Source organism: Alligator mississippiensis, chromosome 3, assembly GCF_030867095.1.
Source record: "Alligator mississippiensis isolate rAllMis1 chromosome 3, rAllMis1, whole genome shotgun sequence".
Lineage (NCBI taxonomy): Eukaryota > Metazoa > Chordata > Crocodylia > Alligatoridae > Alligator > Alligator mississippiensis.
In genome coordinates, this window is record NC_081826.1 from 135196156 (window position 1) to 135221843 (window position 25688).

Below are 25688 nucleotides of genomic sequence, written 5' to 3' on the forward strand. Positions count from 1 at the left end.
CATTTCACCACTTATATAACTGTAAATGTCGCAGCACTGGGCACTTTTCAAAACACTGCAGCACTTACATGTGTAAAAATGCCCTTACATGTTCATTAATGCATGTTAGGTAATGCACATTAAGTCTAGTACCTCCATTGTGAGGTACTAGAAAAAGGTGCATTAGCCTATTTTAATATGCATTAGTGAAAGAGCACGATTTTTTGTAATGCTTTAACATACACTGAAATAGGCTAATGTGCATTAAAGCACAGGTGTAGATACTAGATTTTAATGTGCATTACTTAACGTGCATTAGTTAATGTGTAGATGGACTCTAAATTTCTATTACTTCAGAGAATGGTGGAAACTAAGGTAGAGAAGTGATTTATCTTAGACGGCACAGTAATTGAACTGGAAAGAGAAGAGTCAGGAAGTCCCGACTAAAACAAGAGCTCTTTCCTGCAGACCACACCTTATGGGTCTGATCCAAAGCCCAACAAACTACATTATAAGGTCTTTTCATACCCATCAATGGACTTTGGATCTCCAAACAAAGGTCACAGGAGCAATTACATGTAGATGAAGGAAACAAATAGAAACACACACACACAGAAACTAAAGTAGAATTATGAGTTGTCTGTGTGAATCAGAGAGCAGAATTTAACTCTGAGACTTTGGGGAAAAAAGAGAGCTCATTTGTCAGCTATGAATATCAAATATAGCTACTTTGCTTAAAAAGCAACATCCTGACCATATATTCAGAATATTTATAGAAGGAATAGCTTGCATCTAATTATAGTGCTTTCCTTTGTAGCCTATATATTTTGTTCCTCCATGTAAACCTTTCAACAAAATCTCTATGGTTGTTAATCTTAAATATTTAATTGATGCTAATTAGATTACAGTTTAGTCAAATTAGTAATCAGGTCTAGTGGTTAACCTTTGTTATGATAGTTAGTGAAATTTCTAGATTAAAATAATTTCTCTCTGTCCTGGGTACACATTACAACATGGAATTTTGCCAAAGGAAAACACCAGAGCTATAAAAAAACTAAACCTTCAGAAGTATATATTGAAAAAGGTTTTCTACTTTCCTGTCCTGCCTTATTTTCTTTTCCTTCACAACTAGTCACAAGTTTTTCCAAGAAGGCAGTAAGAATAAACAGAATTCTTAACTTCTAATGGCCATGTTAAAGGCATCTTATTTTAATTACAGATCTAGGAACAACATTTTTGGCTTAACTTCAAAGCTCACAATTAGCCAGGTATTTAAGGGATTGTTACACATCTCAACATCCACTAACTGAGGCATTAATTACTTTAAGTTTCTAAAACTTTCCTCAACTGAACCTTTTGACTACTTTTCTTCAAAGACAAGCTGACATAGTAGTCTAGACTCTACATAACAGCAACTTCAGAAAAGTTAATTTTGCACAAAAGTGTGTGGAGTTCTACAACTTTATTTTACTTTCTTGATTTTTTTTATGAAAACCCTTTCTAAATACTTCTTTGCGTACCTCACTCTGAATCCATGGGATGCACTAATATCAGCTCTCCATAAAAAATATTCTTTGTATGATCTATCAGAATAATTTATATCTATCAAAATAATTCTGAACATCTGCTCCAACAAAATGTAGTTTCATAGAGATAAGATTTTGAAGGTTCAGTCTAGAACAACTCAAGATCAACTTGTTTCATGGGGATTTGTACTGCTAACTAGATAAGAACATAAGAGTTTACCAATAAAACATACTATATATGTTGTGTGCAGAATGTGATGCATACAGAGATATGCCATGAAATATTAACAACTTTGAATATCTAACCACAATAAGATCACTTTTATTTGGTTATCACACCTTCATGAAAAGAGCTCTGTAAGAAGAAACCATGCAACTGCAAAGAACCCCATGGTAGATATAGAATGTATTCTTTTTTTCGGAACCCCAGCAGCCATGCACTGCCACTTCCCAGGGCATTGAGTTGCCTTGCTATATATCTCTGGGCCAGAGCCCAGTCTCTTAAGCAGGGAAGCTCACAAAAGTGAAAGCTCAGGGCCTGACACTAAAAGAGAAAGGCTCTGTTTCAACATTGTCACATGGATCTATGAGAAACTTCAAGGAAACCAAAGTTTAACTGTGGATGGAGTTAACCCTGCAGCAAACTCTTTATAGAATCAACAGACCAACATACATATCTGCACGAAACCAGCAATCACCCGAAACACACCAAAAAAGCTGTGATATACAGCCAAGCCCTCAGATACCACCGCATTTGTACTGAAGAGAACACCTAGGATTGCCACCTCATCAATCTTAAAAAGGCTTTCACCCAGCAAGGACACTCGTCCAGAGAGATAGATTGCATGTTTGAAAGACCCACCCGGATACCACGAGAAGAACTGCTGCAGTACAGAAGAAAACCCCCCACAAATCGCACACCGCTGGTTATGACATATCACCCCTCCCTTGAACCTGTATGGAAAATCCTCAAACAATTGCAACCCATACTAGAAAGAGACCCTATTCTTAAAAAGATCTTCCCAGAGCCACCCATCCTAGCCTTCAAACAAGCACCGAACCTCGCTAACCTCATCACCAGAAGCAAACTTCCTCAAGCCCAGAACACACCAAAAGGATCCAGACCGTGCCAGGACAAGGAATGCAAATCCTGCCAACACATCTCCACCACCCCCACCATTACTATACCCCACAACAGAGCCATCAGCATCCCAGGATCTTACAGCTGCACCTCCAGAAACGTAATATATCTCATCCAATGCACCAAATGCCCCGATGGAAAACACGGAGGAGAGACCAAACAACGACTGCGCACCAGAATGAACGCACACCGGAAATCTATCAAAGACAGGAATACCCAATTACCTGTGGGGGCACATTTCTCACAAGAAAACCACTCTCTCTCCAACCTCTCAGTCCTAATCCTCAAAGAAAACTTACAAAACACTTCCCAGAGACGAGCCTATGAACTCCACTACATCAGCCTCCTGGATACTAAAAATCATGGACTAAAAATAGATATTGGATTTATGACACATTATAACCTGCCTGACATCTGACTCCCCAGGTATCTCTCTACTTTCATCCTTCTTCTCTCTCTTCCCTTCTTCATCTCTTCCCTTCTCTTCATCTTATCTCTATGAAACTCCCCCCCCCAGCCTCTCTCTCACCCATTGACTCCTCAATCTACATTTTCACTGACTACCTGTCTTGTATGCACACTAGCCCAGCCGCTGGCTTCTTTACTTTTCATTCTATCCAGGAAGAGCACACACCAGCTGCTGAAACTTCCTTAGCCTGACAAAGGGTTTTTGAACCCGAAAGCTCGCTTAATAACTATTCTCCAACTATTTGGGTTGGTCTAATAAAAGATATCAGATTCACCCAAGGAACCTTATAAAATCAAGACCTTAATCCTCATAACTTTGTGAGGCAAAAAAAAAAAAAAAGGATTTTATAGATGGACAAATGGCCAAAAGAAGGTGCCCAATGTCACAGCAAAAGTCTCTCGAACTCTTTATTAAAGGACTTATCCAAAGCATGTCAGTTTTGTGATTATTTCTTGGAATTGGCTTTGGTTTCCACCATAAGGAGGAAACGGAAACAGAAATAGGGGGTTTCTTTGCCCTTAAAAACAGCCAAAGCAGTTTCCTTCAGATTTTCGAGGAAAAGATAATTTAGCTGCAGGACTGAATATACTTATCTACTAAAGCTCACCCCAGAATAACTTTGACTTTTAAACCACTTTAAAAAAAATGCACAGGCATACCAGGAGTTTAAGTAGAAATCCTGACAGGCACTTATCTATAGCATCACAAAAATAGCTTTATAATATACAAATATACGCACGCTATATACAAATTTGACCTTAGACTAGAACAGATTGATGTTTAAACTCTGCCGTGTTTTCTACAACCCAACTCCAATCCAGTTGGACACCGTTATTTATTTTCTAAGCTATAAACACTGCTTGTAAATCAAATTGCCCTTGTAGATTAGAAACTCAGATGGTATTTGTATAAATATCCTGTTGCAGAGAAGAAGGCTTTATTACCACTGTAATTGGCAACTAAAAATAATGCCAGCTTTAACTCTTAAAGAATTACGTTCAACTACAGAACACACTTTAAAAATGGGGGATAGGGAGGACATGTCCCTCTACCTTCAGTCTCATCATGTAGGAGGAATCTTTCTACACATATCAAGCCATGATATTTCATTCTCAGTGTAAATGAAACTGTTTAATAAACGTTGACCATTAAGGCACCGTATCTTCCTTTGATCTTCAGCTCAAGCCACTACTTCATGTTTTTTATAGATTAGTTGTTTGGACAGCGTAGGAGTGTTTTGAGGCCTGTATTAACAGGATATTTACACTTGAAAACATAATAATTGTCCCAACCAAGGCTTGACATCTTTGATCAACCACAACCTCTTCCTTCCCCACCCCTGACCTGACACCTCACTCAGTGAAAGCAAGAAAGTTTCCGGACTGAAGCAAACTTAATGATCTGTTCCCAGAAATAAATCAATTTCTTCCCTTCACAGTTCTGGTCTCTTTGAAATGCATAGCCCATTCCCTAAGTTTCAAACCTCTAAAGTTCCCTAGCCAGTTTTCCACAAACTCAGTATTACCTGTATATTTGGAACACAGTGGATGCATTTATACGAGATGCTAACTGCACAGTAGCCAAATAATACTGTGCAGCAGAGCATCACAGTACCAACAGTGCTAATACACTACTGTGCAGTAATATTAGGCTACTGTGCAGTAGTATCACTAAAAATGTGTTCACTACTGTCACTGTGCAGTAACTTTGGTTACTGCACATTTATTTAGTACTTGTATAATCAAGTAGTAAATAAATGCGCAGTAACCACTTTGAAGTAGCATCTTGTGTAGACACACCCAGTGTAAATAGGATTGAATTCTCTTCTGTCTACACCAGTATTATAAAAAGAGGAAAGAGGCAGGTTGCAATATAACAGCCTACTATGCCTTCTGAAGTGAAATGTCACCCTTTAGTTATCATGAAGATGATCATAAGCTCTTTAAAACCAATGTGTTCTTAAATTCTTTTGGTGGCTTTAAACTTTTCCTTTATTCTGTAGTTAAAAAAGAAAAAGAGATTAAAAAAGAATGCCCTTATCGCTATGCGGAAGCAACCCAGATACAATAACATTTTAGTCTTTGGAAAGAGTGCTGAAAGGAAGGAGGATCCAATGGATGTCCAATTTCCCCTCCTAAATTTGTTTCAAACTGTTAAGACTGCTCCACTTAGAATCAGTCAAACATTATCTCAATTTGTAACAAGGCTGTTCTCTCTACAAACATTAAGAAAGGCTATATGATGCAACTGCACTGGGGTTCAGTGGTGTTTCAGAAGGAGATGTGTACGGCTGGCCAGAAAGCTAACCTATCTTCAAGAGTTTCATAATGTTTTGTTAACAACATCTGTATTTTTGTAATGACAAAATGTGGCCTTTCACAAGGATTTGATTTTTAACAAAAACTCAACACCTAAGCACAGTTGAGTTTAATGTCACTAAAGACTAGAAGGGATGGGAGTTAAAAACATTACTGACACTAGCAAGTGAGTATTACAAAAAAATGTTCTTTTTATATTTCAGTGGTATGGCTCCGAGTGCCTGTTTTCCTGCAAAAATGGGAACCATAACTGAACCCTAGTGCAGTGTCGACACTGGTAAAGCAGTGACAGAAACCACAGTATGGACAAGGCTCAAATGTTTTTACCATCATGTCATCTAACCCCACTCTGGCAGTCATCAAGCACTTTATGACTCTATTAAAATCCATATAGTTTTTTTCCTGCCTTAAGTTCTGAATGACAGTACTTTTATTAGCAGGGGGGTTGGACTCGAACTTCTGAGGTCCCTTCCAGCCCTTAATTTCTATGATTCTATACCAGCCCCTTACACATACACACTGAGTCCCATACATCTCTCTCCATATCAAATTTCGTTATTTATGGGGTGGTTGGTTATCTGAAGGGTTGTCTTCAGGCAGACAGAGGAGAGGAGTAGTAATGTTTCATCCATTCTCTGATTAATTTAGGGATGACTTTGTAAAGAGGTAATTCTCTTATTGCTATCCCTTCTTGCTTCTTCAGCTGTTTTATTTCTGATGCTTCTCAACCTTCTACTCCAGTGATTCTCAGCCAGGGTGCTGCAACACCCTGGGGTGCCACAAGGTTTTTTTAAGGGTGCTGCAGGGTGGCATGCAATTTTAGGCATTGTTAGTGTGTACACACTTGCATGATTCACAAGACATACCCAGAGATTTCAAACAAGAGTCCACAGCGTGACCTGTTGTGATCGTTCTGAGTTCTCTTCAACAGAAGACTTGCTTTATTATTTTTCCATAGTCAAAAAACAAGTGAAAGCTAAAAGCTGGCATTTTCCAAAGGATGCCCTGAGACTAACTAATGAGGGGTTCCTTGAACTTCCAGAGGTTGAGAACCACTCTGCTCTGCCCTGTTATTGAGGTCCTCTCTCCTTACTTTCCCAAATTCATTCAGTTCTCTCCCTTGTGCTTGGGTAATTCATGGTTAGTTGGTTGTGTTTTTTTGGTACAAACTCACACTCAGATTCTCTCTTTTAGGTGACTAATTTCCTAAAAATGGACTGGTCGGCTCACATGTTTTATTATAAGATAAATGTCTGCGCCGTAAAACCATTGAATTGGCATCTCTTACTGGCACTTCGAGGAGGAAAATTAATGACTGAACAAGAATCATGTATTGGGTCTAAGGGTGAATCTTCTTTATTAGGGTTGAGTAATAACTGCAAGTAGAACAGTATCAGAAAAGTGGTCCTGCAGTTTCTTATTTTGTACCTGTTCTACAGAGAAGGGAAGGAAGGGAGAAACAGCAACCAATAATATTGTGAATCCATCACTTTTCATAAACACTAAATTCACTTTAGCCCACCCCAAATCCAACTAGAACTTCCCCTCCCTTTTCCTCAGTTTAGCTGAATTATAGATCTTTGGCTAGCATTCATAATCTCTCCAGACTTCCTCATTTAATAGAACATCATCAAATGTCAGGAACACAAACGATTAGTCTAAAGGAAGTATGACACAACACTGTCTTTTAAGTAAAAGGCAGCTGTTCTTTTTTGGCTAATAGAATAGCTGCTGGAACCCCATACAAATCTAACAAACATTTTGCTGGCTTCTTTTAAAAAAGTAGTAACTTTCAGCTTTTGAGACTTCAAACATTGTTCCCAACAGGAAAAGAAAACAATATATTTCAAATGATTCACTGAAATGAAAAAAAAAAAGAAAGATTTCTCTTCATTAAAAGTAAGTGGATTGATAACCAAAGGATAAAGCCATTCTCAAAGAAAGCGTGCTTTAATACTTCATGAAGTCATCCAAAAAGGGAATTTATGGTAAAAATACAGAATATATGTGTTTATTCATGGACTTTTCTGGGCACAGATGTTAGTACAAGACTGCATACAAGTAGCAACTGTGCCATAAAGAGAAGCAAGGGACAAAAAGTACAACTCTTACACCAATTTGGTCATGCAGATAAGTCTGGCAACTGTATCCTAGAGAGTCAAAACAAAGATGGTGCAGAACAGACAGCCCTGTGACTGTGTGTGCACATGCATGCGTGCAAGCGAGAAATAGTCTATTTATAATAACATTAAAAAGCCCATAGCAATAATGTAACTAAAGACTAGAAAAGAGAGGGACACAAGTTCTTAAGTGATTTCAAGAATTTATGAGCCAAATTTTGCCCCTGTCTGCACAGACAAGGCTCCCAGTCACACAAACCATAAGGGCTTCCCAAGTTCATGCTTCTTTAGCTAACCACTCTCTCTTTCATCCCACATCTCTCCCAAAAGAAGTGCTGTGAGGGATGAGTCAGAGATCAGTAATGAGCTGTAGAAAGACATATCTGGGTCACTAGTTCAAGCATAGCCCCATGTCAGCAGAGACTGAAAATTGTTGGCTGTTTGGCCTAGATGAACTTCCTTGAGATTTCTTAGTTCAGAAGTTAGCTTCTGCTTCATTATGGGCACCACTGATTGTAGTATCAGCAAGAACACCAAAGTCTGAACAGCAAGACAGGGGAAACCCACTTTTAGGTTAAATTGCTGCACCCATTAACTCTTCTGCAAATAAACAGGGGTCTGTAGTTCCCAGTGTTCTCAATCTTGCATGACATCATAAACTTTAAGAAAAAATGTATATGCATTTCCCAACTTAACAGGGCAACCTATTTTCATGCACATTGGGTGCATCTATACGTGCGCTTTACTGCAGAGTAGATTAATTAGCTCCGCAGTAAAGTGTCACAGTCTAAATCTGTACTGGTATTAGGGCGCAGTAAACTAATTAACAGTACTATTTTATGGCAGAGTACCTTACGGCGCCAAAACACACGTTTAAATGCTGACTGTGGGCATACAATGGCAGTGTCAGCCCAGCCAGCCAGGGGTCTCATCCACCCCTGCTTAAATTGCTGCTCTTCTGGGTACACATATACGCCCAGGCAAAGTTGACTCCAGCTTCAACTGCTCTGGAGTTTAATGTGTTGCATTAATTGCATGTGTAGATGCACCCTCTGTCATTAAATCACAGTGGAATGTGGAATGAAAACAGGATATCCCAGTGTTGACATCGAAGCTAAAACTCAACAACTACTCTAAAACAGGCTGCCAGCCTGCAGGTACCAGTGGTATTAATTACTACAGGATGTACTTAATTCCTATTACTCTCTCATTGATAGCTTTTACTTTACTTAATGCCATCGAGACATAAAAGTTACAAATTCTACCTAGCAGAAGGAATGTCAGACCTTATTAAATACATGATACTATAGCCCATTCTAGTCCCTGCTACATAAATATTACATTTAAGGTTTAAAACAACACTCGTTTAATAGAGAGTCAGATGCAGTGATGGAACTTGTATTTGTAGAATAAAGAGTTCCAAGTTCTGAATGACTTTAAAATTTGAACACAGTATCTGATGCCTACGAAGTCTCCACGGCCATGAAATTTCTATCAGAGCCTCCAATATCAGTAAATGGATAATTCTAGCCAGGTATCCAGGTTGTAGCCGTATTGGTCTAGATGAAGAAGCAATCAGGGCTCATGGATCGAGGTGATATCTTTTATTAGACCAACAAGATTTTTGCCAAAAACAAAAAAACCCCACTCTTTAATTGCAAGCTTAAATCTTTAATTTGTGCCCGAAAGCTAGCAATTAAAGAACTTTTTTGCAAAAAATCTTGCTGGTCTAATAAAAGATATCACTAGCCCTGATTGCTTAATTCTAGCTAGCAAATTCATTAGACAATAAGTTTTCAAAAAAGAGGACAACTCAGAAAATCCAATCTTACTCCTTTCAAACATTTTGATGCTTTCATTGAGAAAGGGCTTCTAGCTATTTTACTGCCTTTCCACAAATGCTACTCCCCTCCAAACCATCATGTACTATTTAAATCCACTCACAAAAAATTATTCATTTAAGGCATGTCCCAAAAAATAACACTAGTGGAAAATCCGAGAAAGGAACATTAGAAAACAAAACATCTTGCAAACCAGCGCAAAGGAGCGAAAATGTTGCCTTTTAAAAGCAATATCTTTTTGTTTATTTTGTTCTTGTAACGGCAGTAGCACTTGTAGTGCTGGCATTTATCATCAAAGACAATATGCATTTTTTCTGCCACATCTCCTTCTCCCTTTCCCCTTCCCCTATCCCTGAGTATTATCCCTTAAAATGCACTAAATCTGTTCATATTTCTTAAGCTTTTTTGTTGCAGTATCTATCTAACCCAGGGACAGGCAATTATTTTAGGCAGAGGGCCACTTACCCAGTTTTGGCAGGCTGTTGAGGGCCGCATGGGTAGCCCCGCCCCTTGACAGGTGCCCCACCCCTTGATAGGTGCCCCACCCCCTGGTCACCATCTTGGGACCAACTGTCCCAGGGCCAGGGCCAGTGGGGCCCAGAGCAGGGCACAGGCTGGCAGGGGTCTATGGAGCCGGGCTGGGCTGCACTAGAAAGGAGAGGGGGGAGCTGGCCCAGCTCCATAGAGCCCCTGCCAACTGGGACCCCATGCTCCTGCCTCCCTGCTCTGGGCCCCACCGGCACTGGTCCTGGGACACCGGTGCAGGCCCTGTGCTCCCACTGGCTCCCCACCTGCTCACACCCAGTGCCCCCCAGCCGTGCAGTACAGGCAGGGGGCAGCGCACAGCCCTGACCCCCTGCTCGCCAACAGGGACAAAGCTGGTGCTGAGCGTGGGGAAAAGTGGCCCCTCGCCTGCCCCATGGCTAGCACCCCATGCTGCAGCTGCTCACAGCCCACATGGGGCTGTCTGGAGCAGGCACAGGCAGCTTCATGCGGGCTGCAGGTGGCTGCAGTGCGGGGCACTGGCCATGGGGCAGGCGAGGGGCCACTTTTCCCAGCGCTCAGCACCAGCCTGTAACCTGCCCCCACTGCCAGTGGGGTCAGGTTACAAGGTGATGCTGAGCGCAGTGGGATGGGGAAAGCAGCCCCTCCCCGCCCCATACACAGCGCCCCGTGCTGCAGCCACTTGCAGCCTGCCTAGGGCTGCCAGTGCCTGCTCCGGACAGCCCCATGTGAGCTGCGAGCACCTGCAGTGTGGGGCACCAGCCAGGCGGGCGGAAAAGGGGCCACTTTTCTCTGTGCAGGGAAGGAGCCCAGGGAAAAGCTGAGCACAGGGGGAAAGCGGCCCCTCCCACGACCCATGCCTGGTGCCTCACGCTGCAGGTGCTCGCAGCCCACACAGGGCTGTCCGGAGTGGGCACAGGCAGCCCCACGCACACTATGAGCAGCTGCAGTGCAGGGCACCAGGCATGGGCAGGGAGGGGCCACTTCCCCACCCCACCCCTGTGCTCCTTTCCTGCCCGGAGTCCCCCTCCACTTACCTGAGCTCCCTGCACCGGGGCAGCCACGTGCTCCCAGCCCAGAAACCGCAGCTCGGGCTTCTGGCTAGGGAGCAGGGCCAGGCGGGCCCTGCTGTTGTTGGAGCCCACTGGGTTTCCCCTGGGTCCTACTGCTCTTTGTTCCTGTCATTTTTGACAGGAACCAAGGGCAGAGAAATATAAATTTTCTACATTTTTTTTTAGGGGCCCCGCAGGCGGTATTTTGCCCACCCCTGATCTAACTTCTCTCATCAAAGATAATGGAAACAATTTATCAGGCTCTACATCTCATTACATTTTTGTTTAGTTTTTATCAGGTAGGAAGCATATCCTAAATGCTGAATCCAAATCCCCTCTGACTCTTAGGAAAGTTTGGGCCTAAATCTGAAATTCATGGCTCATACTCATCTCTAACTTTTTTAGGATAGTGGAAACCACCAAAAGTTTGAAGTCTGCCCAAAATGAATCAAATGAAAGACAGAGGTTTGGAATGAGTGAGATGGGATAACATTGAATTGTGCTCAAAGAATATGATGGGAAAACTTCGAAAGAAAACCAGTTTAAATATAACTGTCTACATGTGTATTGTAGAAGTATATGTATAATGTATACATGTAGGTAGGTGGCATAGCAGTACTTGGACTTGCAAGTATTATTGTTATCCTCATCACCCTCATTATCAATCATCAGCTAGCTGAACTTTAGAGGAAAAGAAATTCCTGGAACATAATCTAGATAAAATTTCCAAGTATCTAAATCCAATATTTCTGCATAGAACATTTTCATTTTTTGACCTCTCAAAGCATAAATGGAATACCAGAACTGCAGATGCTCATTCTTATTTATTTACCTTAGTGTAACTCCAGAGAGTCAATCAAGTTGTTTTCCTTTGGCTTTATGAAGGTGCAAGCCAGAGGAGGATCAGGACAGTATTGAATATCAATATTTTTCTGGCAGTTTTACTCCAGATGTCCAAGCTAGGGTATATCATGTATCCTTTTAATATCTCTTTGAGAGGGAGTATGGACATTTTAGCTTTTCTGCTTAATGCTATAAAATCTTTGGACTAATTACACAGCTTCATCCTAAACTATTGGTTTATTTGATAACAAATTTATATTGTCTGGGGGCAGGGCAGATACTGTGGAGTTTTTCAATCCAAGTCCATTTTGCAGTGCACCAAATCAGCTTCCCCCCAAAAAAGACAACTGAATGGTAAGAATCCTTATTAATCTTAGAAAATAATATATTGCTTAATGGTAGCAACACCTTCCCAAAGCCTTTGCATTCCATTCCCAAGGCTGACAGTTATGCTGGTTAACAGAAAAAGCAGCAATCATCTTTTAGGTACCTGTTCTCATGTTCTTGCAGAACTTGATAGATGCTGATAAGAAAAGTTTGATTTTTAAAACTCCCCATGACACAGTCCTTGTAGATGCGGAACTCAGCGGCGGTGACAGCCTCTCCTTCTGGAATCCGGGAGAGATTAAATTTGAATTCCTTGTGGTGCTGTTGGTGAGGTGTAAACTCCTTGTCATATTCAACTGCAAAAGAAAGACATGGGGATTGTGACAAATTAAAATAAAAAACTTGAATAATGTCTGCATTCTGCTTTTTACTCCTTTAAAAAATGCATGTAATTTACTTTCCAAAGATGGTTTTAGTAAGTATACCTCAGGAAATCCTAAGTTTTGCAAATATTTCAGTTACAACGTTCAGTAAAAAAACCTAACCCCTTTCTCTGCCCAAAGCCTTGGAAATTTCTGCACTTATTAAATAAAATCAACTTTGACAAAAAAGTGTAACTGCATTTTAGCCTCATTTCAAGTATCCTTTAAGTCAGGGCTCTCTTAACTTCTGAGTGACTGAAGGCCTGCAGTGGTATATCCTATGGGCTGCTTGCTACAGCTGCATGTGGTGCTGATTTGGATCCCTCCCTCACAGCCACATTGTGTACACCAGCGCACCATATGCAAAAGTACTAGGTCCACCAAACCCCCTGGCCATGGGCTCCCTCAGTCCTGCAGGCCACACAGCACCTCTCTGCCCGCACAGATGATGGTAGGCAGTAGAAGCTGAAGGAGGGATGGGGAGCTTCGAGACTCCAGCAACAGCAGCAGCAACAGAAGTTTAGGGGGCCGGGGATTGAACTGGGAGCTCCCTCAGGCTAGGGACAGACATTAAAAAAGGCTGAGACTGAATTGATTCAATCTTTGCAGGTTAGTCTAACCTGCCTAGGCTGAATCAGTTTGTAACCACTCGGACATCCCCTCTGGACTAAAAACATGCTGGCACGTGCCTACAGTAACTCAGGCTAGAAACTGGGGAGGGGCACTGGAGAAGCCCTCCCTCTCTTCTACAGTGCTGAGCTGAGGGGAACATGGCCAGGCCCCAGCAGGATGCTCTGATTAGGGAGGGGCTCCATCCCTTGATAACAGAGCATTTATCAGCTCTGTTATCAGCATTTATCAGCCCATCAGAAAACAAAGCCTTGCTCATTAGTTCAAGCTCTTTTTAAACAGCTTTTTCCAAAAGAATGAATGCAGGGACATTACCAGCTACCTGCTAATTAGCTCCAAAAAGCTCTAAGCAGATACTGTCCTGTCTGCCACACACAGACCTCTTAGCATTATCTACCATACCACATGCTGGCTACAGTCCATATTGTGTGAGAGAGGAGGAAGGGATCCCTGCTTAAGCAGCAAGGGGGGGTGGGGAAAGCACAGGGAAGCCAGGCAGATCCTGCTATGCCTGCAAGTCACTGCTGGAGCTCCAGCCAGGGAGCAGAGGGGAGGGGCCTGCCCAGGCCAGAGAGCATGCCCAGATGCTGGGGAGCCCTAACTTAAACCAGGAAGTGGTCTGGGATAGACATTGCATAAACTGGTTTGACCCAAATCAGTTAAATCTGATACTACATTCAACCAGGTTTATCTCAAACCGGTTTCAGCCATTTTCAAATTGGTTTATGTGCACTGAATGTCTGTTCTGTTAAAGGTTTAAACCAGTTTCTGATCACTTAAACCGGTTTACGTGTAATAGATTCATAGATGTTAGGATCGGAAGGGACCTCAATAGATCATCGAGTCTGACCCCCTGCATAAGCAGGAAAGAGTGCTGGGTCTAGATGACCCCAGCTAGATACTCATCTAACCTCCTCTTGAAGACCCCCAGGGTAGGGGAGAGCACCACCTCCCTTGGGAGCCCGTTCCAGACCTTGGCCACTCGAACTGTGAAGAAGTTCTTCCTAACGTCCAATCTAAATCTGCTCTCTGCTAGCTTGTGGCCATTATTTCTTGTAACCCCTGGGGGCACCTTAGTGAATAAATACTTACCAATTCCCTTCTGTGCCCCCGTGATGAACTTATAGGCAGCCACAAGGTCGCCTCTCAACCTTCTCTTGCGGAGGCTGAAAAGGTCCAGTTTCTCTAGTCTCTCCTCGTAGGGCTTGGTCTGTAGGCCCTTAACCATACGAGTGGCCCTTCTCTGGACCCTCTCCAGGTTATCCGCATCCTTCTTGAAGTGTGGCGCCCAGAATTGCACGCAGTACTCCAACTGCAGTCTGACCAACGCCCGATAGAGGGGAAGTATCACCTCCTTGGACCTACTCGTCTTGCATCTGCTGATGCACGATAAAGTGCCATTGGCTTTTCTGATGGCTTCGTCACACTGCCGACTCATGTTCATCTTGGAGTCCACTAGGACTCCAAGATCCCTTTCCACCTCTGTGCCACCCAGCAGGTCATTCCCTAGGCTGTAGGTGTGCTGGACATTTTTCCTCCCTAGGTGCAGCACTTTGCATTTCTCCTTGTTGAACTGCATTCTGTTGTTTTCTGCCCACTTGTCCAACCTGTCCAGGTCTGCTTGCAGCTGTTCCCTGCCCTCCGGCGTGTCCACTTCTCCCCATAGCTTTGTGTCACCTGCAAACTTGGACAGAGTACATTTCACTCCCTCGTCCAAGTCACTGATGAAGACATTAAAGAGTATCGGTCCAAGGACCGAGCCCTGCGGTACCCCACTGCCCACACCCTTCCAGGTCGAAACCGACCCATCTACCACGACTCTCTGGGTGCGACCCTCCAGCCAATTCGCCACCCACTGGACTGTGTAGTCATCCAAGTCACAGCCTCTTAACTTGTTCACCAGTATGGGGTGGGATACCGTATCGAAGGCCTTCCTGAAGTCTAAGTATACGACATCCACCCCTCCTCCTGTGTCCAGGCGTTTCGTAACCTGGTCATAAAAAGAAACTAGATTGGTCAGGCACGATCTGCCTGCCACAAACCCGTGCTGGTTTCCCCTCAGCATAATTTGTCCTGCCGGGCTCTCACAAATGTGAGCCTTGATAATTTTTTCAAAGACTTTGCCAAGGATGGAGGTGAGACTGACTGGCCTATAGTTGCCTGGGTCCTCCTTCCTCCCCTTTTTGAAAATGGGGACCACGTTGGCCCTTTTCCAGTCCTCCGGGACTTGGCCCGCGTGCCACGAGCTTTCAAATATTCCCGCCAGTGGCTCTGCAATGATGTCGGCCAGTGCCTTCAGCACCCTCGGATGGAGCTCATCCGGGCCTGCCGACTTAAAGGCATCCAGTTCTTCCAATAGGTAATGTCTGTACCTAGCCTGAGACCTAGCCTGTAGGTTGGTAGCTCTGTTTTAAATTACCTTTAATTTCTACAGCACTTTCTAAGGCACTTTACAACATTCATTAAGATTCACTACCACCTCCTCCTCCCAGGGAAAGGAGATAATTCTCTCCATTTTGTTGACGGTGTTATTAAGGCATAGATCAAATTAAGTGCCTTGTGTAAAGTGGACAATGAGGGAGCAGACAGCCAGTATCCTCCTTGGTTTTGTTTAAATGTCTCTGTCCCTCTTGTGATCCATACGGATAACTTAGGAGGTATGTATTGTATCCGAGATCCATATAAGGACCCCTCACGTTCATTCAGGGAGGTCTATTCCAGAGGTGTACCTAGGCACTCCTGTAGAGGTGCACAGGGCAGCATCAATACCTGGGCTGTAGGCAGCAGCGAAAGCCAGCAGCACAGTGGTTGATATTTTTGCATCACACCTTTAACTCAGCACCTGGGACTGGTACCCTGGTTGCTCGCTTCCCTCTTAGGTATAATACTGGTCTGTGCCTTTGGATATGCTTTTATTGCAGTGCTGGGTTCCCTTTATATTTTTATGATCTGACACCTTGGATACCTTCATTATGTTTTATGCTAGATTGAAATTCATCCATTTTGTTTGAGCTTTGAGCTTTTGATTTACTATGATAAATTTATTTAAAATACTTACAAAAATTACAAAGATTTAAAAAATGCATCCGATAAAATGATTCTGGCTGGTGGCACTGAAACAGGAAATGCCTTTAATAAAGAAGTCAGTGTAATGTTCTCAATGTGGAAATGGTAACCATGGATCAGGGATGGTTATTTTTCAAAATGACTCTCAATTTTTTTTGTTCTTTTTAATATGTCCACTTGCTTCTACTTCAAAATAGACACTGTACCACTTCTACCACCCCATATTCCATCAATTTAATTGATTTCTTATTCATCTAGGAACTTATTGTAATAACATCTGGAGGCCTCAAAGTCCCATAGAATTATCTTCATAACATCCTGGCAGACACAGGACTAGCTCCATTCTTGTGAAATGGGGGTGAGTTCACATATAGACAAATTATGAAGCTTGCCTGAGGAACACAGGACATTTGTGGCAGAACAGGGACTTGAATCAATGTGTCCCGAGTCTCATTCCAATATCTCAAGCTCCCTCTTCCTAAGAAAAAACACCTACAAATTAGCCATGCAAAAAACATTTCTCTACCTTCCACTTTTCCTTATTTACCCTCATCCTGCAATTCTGGCTTCCTCTCTGTCCTCTCCCTCTTACTCAGCAGCTGGGAGGAGTTCTTTCTTTTGAGATGTCTCATCTGGCTGGAACTCCAGCCCAGATCCCTTCAAGACACTTAGTCACTTTCTTCTCTTTGAAGCTTGCCCAGAAAATCTTTTCACTTCCAAATGACTGTTGTGGAAAATGTTCTGGTCCTCTGCACTAAAGAAACTAAACAGAAAGAATGTTATGAGTAGGTGAACTTGCAAACTGTGATCATGGATTGGTGTGCTAAAATTGCCCAAGTTCTCAATGTCATTAAATACTAATTTGAGCAGTTTAGAATTTAACCAAGTGAAAGAGCAGACTGCAAAGAGATTGGATCTGGCCTGGGAAGAAGGTCCGACCCATCCCAAAGCAGGGAAGACTATTTTCTTTGCTAGAATAGAGGCATGGAGGAGTAGAAGCATGAAAACACAGTGTTTCAGAATGGCTGCCAGCTTCTTTCTCAGCAAACAGAAGTGCAGTCTAGTGTTAACCCTCTCACAGTAACTCTTAAATTAGAAGTAGCTTTTCAATTTCAGAATGGCGGTGAAAGGGTTAACACTGAACTATGCCCCTTCTGCTTGTTGGCAGGGAAAGAGAAGCTATCAGCTATTTTGAAGCACAATGCCTTCATGAAAAAAAGCTACCTCTAGGGCATGACTGGAAAAAAATCTTCGTTTCTATAAGCTGCCTTCCAAAAACAATGTGCATGCCATATTTGAGGATATGTGGGACACGTGAAAACATATCTTTTACTGGACGAACGACATAGTTGGGAGAAATATTAGACAAGTTTTTGCACACACAGTGCTCCACGGGTTTATACTGCCCCTTCTTTAAGTGTATATTTTCAATTAAATTTTAGTGTTAAATGAGTATCATTTTTTACCTAGTATTTAACCTAGGTTGCATCTGCTGTTTTCCCAGACTTGAGGACAGACATTCTACAGTTGACCCAATAAAAGTTATTACCAAATCTTGCTTTTCACATATTCCTCAGACCATCATAACTACAACACGGTGACTATACAGCATGAAGAACATCATCTAACTACCAATTGTTGCTTTAAAAGGCTTTGTTACACTTTATATGGGATTATAATCATCATCTCTCATCAACTGTCCATACTGCCCCAGAAGCATTCCATCTAGAAGCAACTTCCAAAGATAACGGATTTGGAGTTTAATGTGCCTCTATAAGCAGGCCTTTCTTTATCTGTGAAAGGTGAAGTGTCTAAGCCAGGTATTTTGGATAAGGAGAAGAAAGCAGGATGTGTTCATTCAAAACTGAATCTACCAAACTGACACTGCCCTTATTTAGGCATGCTGTACCAGCAGCTCCTATCCTGCTAGCTGTTCTTAGATTCTACTTTAACAGGTGGCCTAACAAGTGTGAGGATATAACACTATGGTCCCTTTTACTCAGGCTTTATGCAGAAGATGGGATTGGACCATGGATGACCAAGGGTGGACTGGGAAAAGCAAGGAGAGGAATGTGATAAAGAAGGAATTGGTAAAAAAAAAACAGCCATGGGAAAAAGTGATGGAGGAATATGACAGACAATAGGAAAACAAGTAGGAGACAATCAAACTCAAATTTAGTTAGGAAATAATAACAGGAAAATTTATGACTCCTTCCAGTCACAGACAGGAAGTTCAGACTCAAGATCTGACTCAGTATCCACAAGTCCAGGAGTAAGAGCAGGCCCACCTGACATATGGTAGGAACAAAACAAAAACCAAAGAGGCAAGGAGGAAGCAAAGTGTAGGAGGATCACATTGTTTGGCATAAAGATGCATCTGGACTTCAAGGAAGACAGGTACTCTGGCATGGGATTGGTATGGTCCACATTGTCCAGTTTAAAGGGGTATTAACTTGAGTTCCAGTCCAATTAAAGGCAAAGGCAGTTGTAGGTCAAACACCTGTCCGTCAGTGGTTAGCGTTCTTCATGGACACCTGCCTATTTTCTTTAAATGTTTTTTCCTCTATCCCAGTCACTGTGTGAAAGACCCAGACAAACAATGGAAGCTTCCTAGAATATCAGAGAATGGGGGAAAAAAGCCTCAGGAAGCTTGAATGAAGCAGCACAGCTTCTGGCTATGGATTTTCCCATGATACAAAGGAAGGTATTTTTTATTTCCTCATGAGATCGGTGAAATATTTAAGATGTATATACTCATTGCCCACCCATTAAGTTCAAAATATAAAAAATACAATGGCAACAGTTCTTCTCTGCAGGTTTCTGTTTGTTTTTATTAATACTGCTTTCCACCCACCCTGCTGGAAAAAAATTGTTTTAATCAAGTATTAGAAAAAATAAGACTCAGGACTGGCTCAGTCTATATTGCTACAGCATTACATTGTATCTGTGACCTTCCACTCAGACTGCAAACAGGACATGCCAAAACTCAAAACAAGAACAGAATTCTTTCCTTCTTTTCTCAAGCTGCATACCAATTTTTTTTTCCCTTCTCAATGTGAATTTGTTCAGGTTGGTGTGATCAGTGATTTGCAAAAGCCAAAAACCGATTTCTAACACGAGGCTTCTGTGTGCTCCTCCCAACTTTATCACCCAGTGACAGAAGAGAAAACAAGGCAGCCTTATAGTCAGCAGGTTGAAAATAAGTATGATGCCAATTTTCATCCAGCCCCAGACACTGCTTTGCTGGCAGGGAAGAACAAGTCTGTCTACAAGCAGATAATGTAGGACTGTGACAAAAGTTATAGCCTTATAGACATTAGAGTATGTTATGCTGAATAGTATTCATTTACTGTAGTAGCTTCTTAGAAACAGTACAGACCTGTAGTACTACAAATGAAGATGGGCCTGAGCTATCAAGGGTAAGAATGTTCAGACCTGAAATTAATTTGGGCTCACTACTGGGTCTGAATATTGCTAAGTTAGGTGTCTAACTATACATAAAAAATTCATAGAGAACATGCCAGTAGCCGTTTGCATTTGGTCTTAACAAATATCAATATCAATTAAAATACTGTGTGAATGTAACACTATGGTTGAGGATTTAAAAAGCAGGAAAATCAAAAGTTAAGATTACTGTGGTTATAGAGTTTTGTATATTTTAATTCTCAAGCAGTGCTGTTTTTGGCACAGAATGTCCTTGGTTAAAAATAATAACCGAACACTTCTAACACTTTTAAAAGTACTGGACAAAAGTTAATCTAGTGAAAAAGAAAAACAGATCACATAATGAAATTAAACATAAACTGTTTATTTCAGTGACCCTATCATCATACTTTCATTGACATGTGTCACATGCATCTTGAATCATAGGATATCCAAGTATAGTAGAGTGATATGGTCATTGAACTATAATTTTCCTTCCGGTTACTGATATTTTCTTAATTTTTGTAGATTTTTTTCTTTTCCTTATTTCTTCATAAAGTTACTTCAAGCACAAAACAAAGAACCAGCCCTTATACAGAAAATCCACCACTGTCAATTTTCCTAATTTTATTAAGTTTTGCAGGACTTGGGGTTTTTCTTAAGGTTCAAGATCCTGAAGTCAGGTGACTGTACAAGAGAAAATTTCAGGGTTTTTGAGGCAACTTGGATTTTTTTCAGAAAAAATTTCTAGCTTTTGTGGTTGCACAGGAAAAGCCTGCAAAAAAGAATGTGAGCACTTGCTGAAGACAAAATTCCAAAGGCAAACCACAAGGACTCAAAATTTATCTTTTATTTTTATAATTACTTTGAGGGGAGAGGAGGGCAAACTTGAGATTTATGAATGTTTAGGGTTGAGAGCAAGATGTTCATCCTATCCACAGCAAAGCTAACATTTAAGACGTTTTTGTACACCCATAACTGTCAGGGGACCTAACAGGCAGCCCAGCCTGAACTAACTGCCTGGTGGGCAACACTTTTCTGGGGCACTGACTGGCGAATGACTCCAGCTGCCCACTGTCTGTCTGGTTGCCCGGAGGGAGAGCTTCCCCATTTGGCTCCAGCTGTGGCAACAGTCCAGCCAAGAGTTTTGATTAAGTTTGGCTTTAGTAAGCCTCTCTGCTCCTGTGTTCTCTGGCTTTCCTGGTTCCAGACCCTGCTGGGCTCTGTTTTTGGACTCCAGCTTGTAGAAATTCCCTTGGATCTGGTAACTTGTTATCTGATTCCCAGACCCTGACCTTGCCTGTGTTTGGCACTCTGCCTCTGAACTTCCCTCTGGATCTGGTAACTTGGTTCCCAAACCCTGACTCAGCCCATGTTGTACACTATGCCTTAGCTTCTGTCTTTCCTCAGTGGCCTAACCACTAATCCAGACCACCTATAACCTGGTCCTTTACAATAAGTTTAAGAAATACCTAGTGGCCACGCCTACAGAAGACACTGACTGAGCAGTTGTTACTGTGCAGTCATTTAGTACTTGTATAAACAAGTACTAAATGACTGTGCAGTAACTGGAGTTACTGTGCAGTAGTGTCACTGAACAGCTTTTAGATGACATTGACTGCGCACTAACTTGCTACTCCAACACAGCAGCATCACACCACGCTTCCTGCCACATGACGCTACTGCACAGTCAGCGTCTTGTATAGATATGGCTATTGTGTATGAAAAATCCCTTTTTATTAATTGCATCTGTAAGTGCTACAGGAGCCACATGCAAAGAAGTACAGGCTATTTTGAATACCTGGCTCAAAGTCACAGCACTTAACCTTTATCTTGCTACTGCAGATTTTTAGGGCTTTAGAATAACCCTTGAAGTCCCCAAGTCCCCATCCAACTCTGTAAGTCTATGCTGTATTTCAAAAACATTTAGTTTGAATTAAACCAGGGCTGTCCAACTGGCAGCCCACAGGCCACATAAGGGCTATAAGGGGTTAACCTGTGGTCCCCTGGGCTTGCACCTGGCTCCATCACTCAGAGTGCAGCAGCAGTTGGGGAGCTTCAGACTTCCCTTTCCTCTTGTGGCTTACATTTCCTGTTCCTGCCCTGCAGTGCTAGGGGTGCCCTTGGCCATGGAGCTGAAGGTGGGGACAGGGCACTCATGCCTGCAGAGCAGTATGGGGGAGCGGTGCCTACATGGCATGCGGCCCAGGGGGCCAGTGGCTTGCACTGGTGCAACCCATGGTCTTGTGGTCTCTGGAAACTGGACAAGCCTGAATTTAAAAATCACTGCCTTTATCCTGCAAAGGCAGGACAGGGTAGCACCTTGCTGGAGACTAAGTGCTTCACAGGGGCATAAGCTTTTGTGGGCAACAGACTACTTTGTCAGATGCCGTGGATGAGAACGAAAATGTGTCCTCAAAAAAATGTCCATTACAGACAGGAGATTATGACCTCACTGAAGCAGAAAACGAGAATAAAGCCTGAATACTATGGGATTAAAAACATTTATCCAAGTGAAATCGGGGGGGGTGAAGAAGGGGAATGTGTGCAGGCTGGTCATAAACTTTTTATTAATGTTGGTCATGTTCAAGACGATTAAGACACCCTACATTTAAACTGAGAAAAGCAATGGAGTTCAATCTTCTATTTTGTCTCTACCCTCATCCCACTGCACCCCATGGAGAAAGGCTTGGGAAGTCTTGAACACTGGAGAATTACTTATGCTAGTAGTATACAGCATAACAATTATCCAACAACCAGGAGAGTTAGACAGTGATAGCCTTAAAAATAAAACAGATCTAAATACAAGGAGTGGGAGTTTAATGCGTTTTTCCTTCTCTTAGAAATGCCTCCTATGTCACATCTTGTCTGCCTTGATTTGAACAGGATCCAGAATTTGTTTTGCAATACCATGTCTTTTGGATCAACCACGCAGTTGAAAGAGATGTTAGACAAACTTCCAGGCACACACAATCCCCTTTATCAGGTGAATTTACACCAGATGAAGATCTGGCAGTCTACACATAAGCTCTGGGTGCCAGAAAAAAAGTGATCCAGGAAAATCACACATTAATTCAATCTTAGTGTAATTATAGAGATGAAATGTAAACAACAGCAAACTGATCTCTAAGCATAACTTTCTATGACACATCTTAAAAGGGAAAAGGGCCTTTTTATCTTAAAAACATAATCAAGCTATTCTTTGTGCTGGGAAGCAAGCTGGAACTAGCTAGTAAAATCAGATTAAGACCAATAATTGCACAACATCTTACTTCCAAGATTCCTGAACCACAGACATTTCTGAAAGCAGAAATCACAAAAGTACCATGCATGTAGCACCCACAGAAAACAAGAAAGTACTAAAAACCATTTGCATGGCATGGACAGAAATGCTTATTGTATAGTTAGACAAGGTTCCTAGGGTGAATTTGATATCTTTTATCAGACCAACCCAAATGGTTGGAGAATAGTTATTAAGCAAGCTTTCGGGTTCAAAAACCCTTCGTCAAGCTAAGGATGCTGCAGCAGTTGCTGCGTGCTCTTCCTGGATGGAATGAAAAGGAAAAGCACGCAGCAACTGCTGCAGCGTCCTTAGACTGATGAAGGGTTTTTGAACCCGAAAGCTTGCTTAATAACTATTCTCCAACCATTTGGGTTGGTCTAATAAAAGATATCAAATTCACCCAAGGAACATTGTCTGCCTATATCCTTAGACCAACACGGCTACAACCTAAACCCCTGCAACATGGAAAATATTGTATAGTTAGTAATTTTTTTCTGTATTGCATGTTAAAATCCTATTAGCATCTTTGTTCATTTTCGCGAATACTGACATAGAAAGATAAAAATAGCCCATGGCCCCACTCAGCCCATGGGGGGCTAATCTGCAGTCCCTGGGCTCCCTCTGGTCACTGCTCCCCTCATTGCTCTGGATGCTACTGCAACCAGGGTCTGCAGGCTCCTTCCCTTCTCTAGTTTCTAGTTCCTGCCCTCCACCAGGCAGGGCAGGGTAGCATGGCTCAGCACAACCTGCAGTACTCGGGGAACAGCAGGGGATCCTGCAGCTGAGAAAGAGAGAAGACAGGGAAGCTGCCTGTCCATGTGTACTGAGCAGCAGTGGGGGAAAGCCACTTGCCTACACAGTGATGAGGGGAGTTTTCAGCTGGGGAAGGGGTGTGCAGAGAAAATAGGCCCTGCTGGTGTGGTGCCCACTGTGTGCAGCCCTGGTGGTTCAGAAATTGTACAGTCCTGATATAAACGATCAAATACGGGAGGTCAGGATAACCAAGATTGTAACTTATTGGGGGGACTCTATGACTAGGGACAAAAGTTACACATAAACTGGTTTAAGTGATCAAAAAATGGTTTAAACCTCTAACAGAACAGAAGTTCAGTACACACAAACCAGTTTCAAAATGGCCGAAACTGGTTTAAAATAAACTTGGTTGAATATAGTTTCAGACTTACCTGATTTGGGTCAAACCAGTTTATGGAACTCCTGTCCCAAACCACATTCCTGGTTCCAGTTAAATCATAGTCCCCCAGCATGCTTTGCAGCCCTGGGCTGGGCTGTCTACTCCAGCAGAGAAGGTTGGGGTTGGAAGGCAGGCACTGCCCCCCACCAGCAAACCCCAGCTGGGGACTGGGCCAGGGAGAGAGGTTAAACTTCCCTTCCCCTGAGTATGGAGCTGTCCTGCCCTGCTAAACTTACTGCTGGCTGCAATTGTGGACTACAAATCCCAGAGGCACCTGGAAGCAGGAAGGGGAAGCGATGAGCAACCCTGCATAGTTTGGCTACTGTGATTCTAGATTGCAAATCCTAGAGATCTTGGGGACACCAGGAAGAGGAAGTGAACATACAGCCCATGCCGGCTACGTGCCAGAGAGCCATGCACTAGCTCCCCCGTCCCAGCTTCTGGCCTGAACCACTGCAGGTATGTGGCTGCATTCCCTGAATCAAAAGTGAATTTTTGTCCAGTTGTTTCTCAGTTTAATCTCTGCAGTTTAGACTAACCTGTAAAAAAGCCTCAAGCTCTTTGACTGTAGTTAGCCCAGAAGAGCTAGGCCTATGGGAGTCGCTTTGAACCACTACAGTTTGGTCCTATGAAGACTTTCCATCTACAGTGACCTTGTGTATTCCACTGCAGTTCCTCCACAGCTTTTAAACAAAAGTGTTCAGATGAGTACCTTTTACAGATCCTGATGATGACATACCTACCGTGGACCCTGTCACACCAACACAGAAAAAATACCCTTGTACTGAAAAGGAATATACATTCCTCTGTTTTAGAGAAACTAAAATGGTATATCAATAGAATGATTGTTTGCCTTTTTGTCTCACTATCAATTCTGTTTCCCCCATAAACAAAGGACAGATATTTTAAAAATGGAAAATCAGATTTAATGAATGGAAATGTTTCATATTCTATTTCAAGGTAAAATGCTATTAAAGTACTCTGACTCTTTTTAAATGACATCTGTATTTCAGATTTAGGTTTCAGGCCTATGTAGATAATGTTTCTAGAAAGATCCATGTTGTCACTTTGATGAAATGTATCAAGACTGGTAGACAAAGCTGCAGCCACAGACAAGGGAGTAGGAGGACATTTCTACAGCTCCTCTCTCTCCTGATATTTTTGCCTGTTTGCGCCTATATCTGTATCCATATAATAATTACATCTCTCACTTAAAGCAGTCTCCTGCTGTTCCCTGCAGTTCTCATCCTCCAGGCTGGATGCAGGGTCATGCCATATTTCCTGTTGGAATCATCATTAAAATGGCAGCTCCCTGGGATTACACAGCTGCCCAAGTCATATCAATAAGATTTTGAAACATTTTCAGGAATTTTTAAATCCGGCGTAGCAATTTCCTGGCTTATCTCACAACGTCTCATGAAATTGTCTCCTTCTGTAGGAATTTAAGGCAGTCCAAACTATTCCACTGCAGTTTTGATTTAAATTTCAAAACAAAGTCATGCAAAGTAGAAACTGTTTTTTTGTTTGTGTCCTTTTCCCCTTTCTCCCCTTT

At 42.3% G+C, this 25688-nt stretch overlaps 1 protein-coding gene across 1 annotated transcript in view; it reads right to left on the reverse strand.

Annotated features, from left to right (window-relative positions):
* Window positions 1–25688, reverse strand: part of BMP6 (bone morphogenetic protein 6) — a 145930-nt gene that overhangs the window by 25971 nt on the left and 94271 nt on the right. The window contains exon 2 of the mRNA XM_019491084.2: window positions 12284–12476. Coding sequence (XP_019346629.2) covers window positions 12284–12476 — 193 coding nt within the window. The remainder of the gene's footprint in view (window positions 1–12283; window positions 12477–25688) is intronic.